This window comes from Pinus tabuliformis, chromosome 1_2 (assembly GCF_031772625.1).
Source record: "Pinus tabuliformis cultivar Carrire ecotype Pingquan chromosome 1_2, CPIR1, whole genome shotgun sequence".
Lineage (NCBI taxonomy): Eukaryota > Viridiplantae > Streptophyta > Pinopsida > Pinales > Pinaceae > Pinus > Pinus tabuliformis.
In genome coordinates this window covers 712,035,311-712,041,510 of record NC_142298.1, presented here as the reverse complement: position 1 = coordinate 712,041,510, position 6,200 = coordinate 712,035,311, and the positions used below count along the sequence as shown (strand labels likewise).

General features: G+C 32.5%; 1 protein-coding gene across 1 annotated transcript; it reads left to right on the top strand.

Moving 5' to 3' along the window:
- The first annotated feature begins 309 nt into the window (after window positions 1-309).
- Window positions 310-3,544, top strand: LOC149207715 (polyamine oxidase 7-like). The gene is made up of 11 exons (XM_089398123.1): window positions 310-421; window positions 507-756; window positions 845-991; window positions 1,129-1,190; window positions 1,306-1,487; window positions 1,891-2,034; window positions 2,178-2,327; window positions 2,417-2,671; window positions 2,993-3,074; window positions 3,175-3,280; window positions 3,417-3,544. The coding sequence occupies exons 1-11, from the start codon at window positions 310-312 to the stop codon at window positions 3,445-3,447; spliced, it is 1,521 nt and encodes a 506-aa protein (XP_089254249.1). The 3' UTR covers window positions 3,448-3,544.
- Window positions 3,545-6,200: the final 2,656 nt, after the last annotated feature.

Here is a 6,200-nt window from a genome sequence, read left to right as displayed (position 1 = left end):
TATGGTATAAATTAAACTAGCTGCAGTGTTGCACGGTAGCGCTTGGCTTATCCGATTATTTTTCTGTAACTGCATGTGTTAAAATAGTGCATGTTATTTATAGGCAATTTACATTCACCTTATATGGTATAAATTAAACAACATGCAGTGCTTGGCTTTCATCCAATTATTTCCATCTAATAAATAAGAATAAGCTCTGCATTACCTCTGATTGATATTTGCTTTCTATATATTCTCCCATAACAAGGAATTGATAATCTATTCATCTCCCTGACCTAGAGCGTTGATTACAATCTATCCTCAGCGTTCATGGCGACCAGTCATCTTTGCTCTCCGATGATATTATTGTTATTATGCATACTTTTCTTCTCTTCGTCGGTCGCTGGTACCACCACGATCATAGTGGGAGCGGGCATGTCAGGTACTCTTTATACCTTATCCAAACTTCATCACATGACCATATCATAGTAAGTTCACTAAATAGGTTCTGATTTTTTTGTTTGCAGGAATAATGGCAGCAAAGACATTATCGGACAATGGAGTGAAAGACTTTGTGATACTGGAAGCAACCAATAGAATTGGGGGAAGAATGCGCAAGGAAACCCTAGGAGGGTATGCAGTAGAGATGGGAGCCAACTGGGTGGAGGGCGTTGGAGGGAAACACATGAACCCCATATGGTCTCTAGCTCAGAAATACAAACTTCGGACAACTTATTCCGATTACAACAATATCAGTTACAATATCTATCATCAAGAGTAAGCAGCCTGTCACACGATAATCACCATTACATTATGCCCAGATCTGCCATTTACCCTGTTTCTGTTAACTGTTTTTGTTTTACAGAGGAGGTATTCTGCTACAGTCAGTCGTGGCACGACCATATGCTCTGGCAAATGCATCATCCGACTTCAGTTCAAGTCTCTCTGAATCTTTTCGCAAGAGTGGACAAGAAGATATTTCGATTTTGGCATCTCAACGGGCATTTGGACAGTAAGACAATTAGCCAATACCTCAATAAATTCAACTTGTTTTTGTTTGCTTTCACATAATCACAAAATATTGAGCTAGAAGCTGTTATTATCTTGCACAATATGCGCTTCATAATGTTGATGAATACAATTTTGCAGTGTGCCAATAACGCCTTTGGAGATGGCCATCGATTACTACTTTTACGATTTCGAAATTGCAGGTTCTTATCATCTCTGCAAATTAATCTCTACAATTATTGGGTTTGACAATTTGATATATTGATCTAAAACTAAATGACCAATCTAAAAAACAATTGATTGCACTTTGGTCTGCAGAGCCTCCAAGAGTAACGAGCTTAAAGAATGTGGAACCTATTGCAACATTCGAATATTATGGGGATGATGAATATTTCGTGGCCGACAGTCGAGGATACGAATATATTGCTCACAAGTTAGCCCAAGAATTCCTTGAATCCCATAACGGAACTATAACGGACGACCGTCTCAAACTCAGGAAGGTAGGTTTTTTAGATAAAGTATTGACTATCTATTTTTGACGCCATCTCTATTTAATTTGGTGTTTAAGTCTAATTTCGTCAGGGTTTTTTTGTATCTGAAGTTTTGGTGTTTGGAATCAATTTGCCATAGTTTCACTGGTTTTCAGTGTATTATATTAGATATCCAACTTTTTGGATTTCACTAATTTCAGTCCTATTTCTTTGGATTTCACTAATTTCAGTCCCATTTCTTCACCTATGTGAGTATCATCCAATGCAATGAGTGCTAAAAATCATGAGAAATAAGTTAGTTACCACTACCTCTCATAGAAATAATCATAAATAAATAACTTACTTAAAAATCTTTTGCCCACAAACACGAGTTGAGTAATGATATTATCTTGGTGATGATTACATGGTACAGATAGTTAAAGAAATCGAATATACAGACAAAGGTGTCAAGGTTTTGACAGAGGACGGTTCGGCATATACTGCAGAAAACGCTATTGTTTCTGTCAGTATAGGGGTTCTTCAAACGAAATTCATTAGTTTTAAACCTGATTTACCTGTATGTATATCTACTTCGAAACTCATTAGTTTTAAACCTGATTTACCTGTATGTATATCTACTTGCTGTATCAAATTTTACATGAAGTTACTAGGTATTCTCTATTTAGTGAAATTATAACTCTATTCCATAAACGGCTGCAGCTATGGAAGCTACTGGCGATATATAAGTTTGATATGGTTATTTACTGCAAAATCTTCATGAAATTTCCTTCCAAATTCTGGCCCACTGGACCTGGCACTGAATTCTTTATTTACGCTCATGAAGAAAGGGGTTATTACAATTTCTGGCAGGTAATTAGTGCTTGGTGCCTTTTTGCACAGGAACAACTAGACTTGAAATCATTGCACATGTGATTAACATTATTTTTTAACTTGGGCAGCACTTGGAGAATGAATACCCAGGAGGAAACCTTCTGATGGTAACTGTTACAGATGACGAAGCCCGACGCATAGAGCAACAGCCTGACCATAATACCAGAGCAGAAATCATGTCTGTTCTGAGAAAAATGTTTGGCAATGATATTCCAGAGATGGAGTCAATCCTTATTCCTAGATGGGGAAAAGATCCATTCTTCAGGGGAACGTACTCCAACTGGCCAATAGGGGTCTCCACAAAGGATTTCGACGAACTGAAGGTTTTTGACAGAAATTATAGTAATATTATTCCTTGGTGCATACATTCAAGATGTGAAAAATTATTAACCAGATTGCATTTTCTCTTCATATGCACTTATTCATTATTTGAAAAGATAAAGTTAGTGGTAGATGTTTTTGCATTTCTGGATGGTACTCCCAATCTCATTTATAAAAAATTTCTAAAAATATAGTTCTTCATGTTGTAAAAACTCTAAATTTATATCTGTTAATCACTCTCTGTTTTCTGATACAAGATCTTGGCATTCATGATTAAAATATATTGAAGCTAATTTATCAATATATTTACATAAACTTTATAGGCGCCAGTTGGACCTGTCTATTTCACTGGAGAGCATACAAGTGAGAAATTTAATGGCTATGTTCAAGGTGCCTACCTTGCAGGTATACATATCTTCATAGTATTATGAAGAACAGTGGAAAATATGATTAAGATATAGCGATGTGTTTAATTGTGATTGTTGATATGTGTGGTTATGATCAGGGATAGACACTGCCAATATGTTACTGGAATGCAAAAAGAAACGACGTTGCCACCCGAAATCTCATGCACAAAGTTCCCTACCCAAGAACGACTCTTTTAGTAACAGGTAAATGCTGCTGATATAATCTCTGGTAAATATAGAATCAGTGTCATACCACATATTATACAAATAATTGCATGTCGTAGGTTCAAAAATGATGCATAGATTTAGAGTGTGATTAATCTTTGACAATTATTAGCAGGAAGCGGAGATCGTCAGGCAGGCTTGGATGAGAAGGTGCTACCTAATTATTGTATTAACTATAGTTGGAGTAGTGGACTTCTAATTTTTTTAGGGAGCTTTTCGAGTTGTTATACTTGCAGCGACACTACTAGTAGGACTTTTGGAGTCATGTTGTCCTGGCAGTTACACTAGGAGTCGAGGAAGGAGCCTTAGCGAGTCGATTAAGACTGCCGTATGAACTTGACTTTGTCACTGGTCATGGACTTGAATTTGTCATTAGTCTTGGTGGAGAAGGGTGATGTCATCTTGTGATATTTGCTTTTTATAATGGTCAAACATTTTATTAAGTGTAATTAATTGATTACTATTTTCCATAAGTGTCGTTTAATTAATTGATTATTGTTGTATTTATTCCTTTTATATAAATTTAATAAGAATTTTGGAAATGATATGATTGTTTTGTTTAATATGTAGAATTTAAATATATTTTAAAAAACAATATATTTTAAACATTAAATTTATATATATTTAAAAATATAATTTAAATAATAAAAAATCATAACTTAATGGAAAGTTATATCATCAAATTCTTAAAAAGACTTTCATTATATATCTCTCCAGTGTATTCGAATAACACATAATGTGATATGATCACTCTTTTCAATATGAGAGCTATTTATATGTATATGTATGATTTGTATTTTTGTAAGTTTCAATAATGTGATATGATCATTCTTTTCCATATGAGAGTTATTTATATGTATATGTATATCTATGATTATTTTTTTGTAAGTTTTAATAGTTTCAATATGATGGTGCTTTATATGTATATGCAAGATTTTTTTCTTAGTATAATGGTGCTTTATATGTATATGCAAGATTTTTTTCTTAGTATAATGGTTTGTTTTTAATTATGTTTTTGTTATTAATATTGGATTTTATTAAATAAATTATAAATATAAATTTGTAATATAGAAACTTGAATTAAAATAAATGATTTTTTTGTAAATGATGTAAATATGTTTATTAGTGAAGTGGTTTGTTTTTAATTATGTTTTTGTTATTAATATTGGATTGTATTAAATAGATTATATATAAATTATAAATATAAATTTGTAATATGGAAATTTGAATTAAAATAAATGAATTTTTTTAAAATGTTGTAAATATGTTTACATGGATCATTAGTGAAGTGGCAAAGGCCAAGATTTGATTAGTGAATAACTTAGCATATACAAAGTAAACATTCTTTTATGAATTTTGTGGTGGGCTTATTATAATAAATTTCAAAGTAAATAATAAAGTTTTAATGTAATATATAATGTTTTAAGATGATTGTAAAGAGCATAGGAGGGGTTACGATTCCACTATAGGAAAGAGGGCCTCTAAGAAATTGAATTCTCACTGATAACTATAATCCATAGAATTCATTTTTTCCATCATGTGCTTTGAGTGAAGTCATCTACCTCCATTGAACTATAAATCCAATCATTAACTATGTGTAAGAGGTTGGGGAAGCCTTTTCACATAGTTATGGAAGCATGGGTTGAACATAACTATCATAGGGAAGTGTGAGAATCTTTTAGATCTCTTGTTAGAAGCAATGCCAACATTAATTTCCCAATGTTCTTGATGCACTTCACTTTATCATTCATTCCATCACCCTCATCTTCAAATGAGATTGCTCATTCTATTTTCTCTAATGCTAACTATTATCAATTTGAATATTAAACAAAATCAACATTGTGAAGAGGAAATTCCATGGAAGGGGGATGGATGGAGGTGAGCATAGAGGACGGAAAAGTTAGGAACCCTTCACCTACTTGTTGTAGGAAATAATTCCTAGCAACAAGGGTTAATTCACTAATAAAACAGACAAAGAAAAATCTCTGAACTTTCTAGATTAGCTATTATGTCAATGGTAAAGAAATGGATTGAGAAAAATATTTTTGACTAACTGCATGGTCTCTTTATTGTATCTTTCGATTTTTTGCATGGTCTCTTTATTATATCTTGATTTTTTTTTGGACAAAGCTCTAAATACTCTAAGCTCCTCTAGAAATTTATACATCAACAATACATAACCTCAAACCATATAAAGGATAAGATATCAATGAAAAACAATTGTAACTAACTAATCTTCACTAACATTATATGGTTAATTCCTCCTCAAATCATGTAATCGATAATCAATAATCAAGTAAATTGCAACATGGTTTTGGTGGGGTAGGTTTGGAGAAGAGAGAATCATCATATAGTCATTAATGGTGAAATAATAACTATAAAAAACCCTTGATCTATTGTCACCACCTTCATCACTAGACTCTATATTCATCCTGCTTAGACCATTTATAGACTTTAACCCTACTTCAAACTCCTAATAGTATATGGATGGAAAATTCAACAAGAATTTATATCCCATCTCTAAGAAAAATAATTGACTCTAGAAATAAAGGTTATTTTAGAAAGGAATGATCCTAAAATTTCAGGGCTAAATTCTCAAAAAAAATCTCTAACATAAAGGTATTAAAATGGTAAGTGCCCATTCTCCAACATTTGAACCCATTTCATACTATCAAATTTTGGTTAGGTTAAGTTCATTTTCAACATGAATTAAGAATATGGAAATGTATGGAACCCATAGCCCTCACTCAATATTGTGTATTTAATGTGCATTTATATCTTTTGCACTTTTTGAAAGATGCATATGCCCTTATTTAAGGATAAGAGTGGGTGCGTAAATGTTTCTTAAATGGAAAATATGAGTATGTGGACAAAATTCAGTTTAATATATCTTTCATGT

Excerpts from the sequence above, each read along its gene's own strand:
- LOC149207715 (XM_089398123.1), top strand. The coding sequence starts at position 310 with ATGGCGACCAGTCATCTTTGCTCTCCGATGATATTATTGTTATTATGC. Across the intron at positions 992-1,128 it reads TCTCAACGGGCATTTGGACA|TGTGCCAATAACGCCTTTGG; the intron begins GTAAGACAATTA and ends ACAATTTTGCAG. Across the intron at positions 2,672-2,992 it reads AGGATTTCGACGAACTGAAG|GCGCCAGTTGGACCTGTCTA; the intron begins GTTTTTGACAGA and ends TAAACTTTATAG.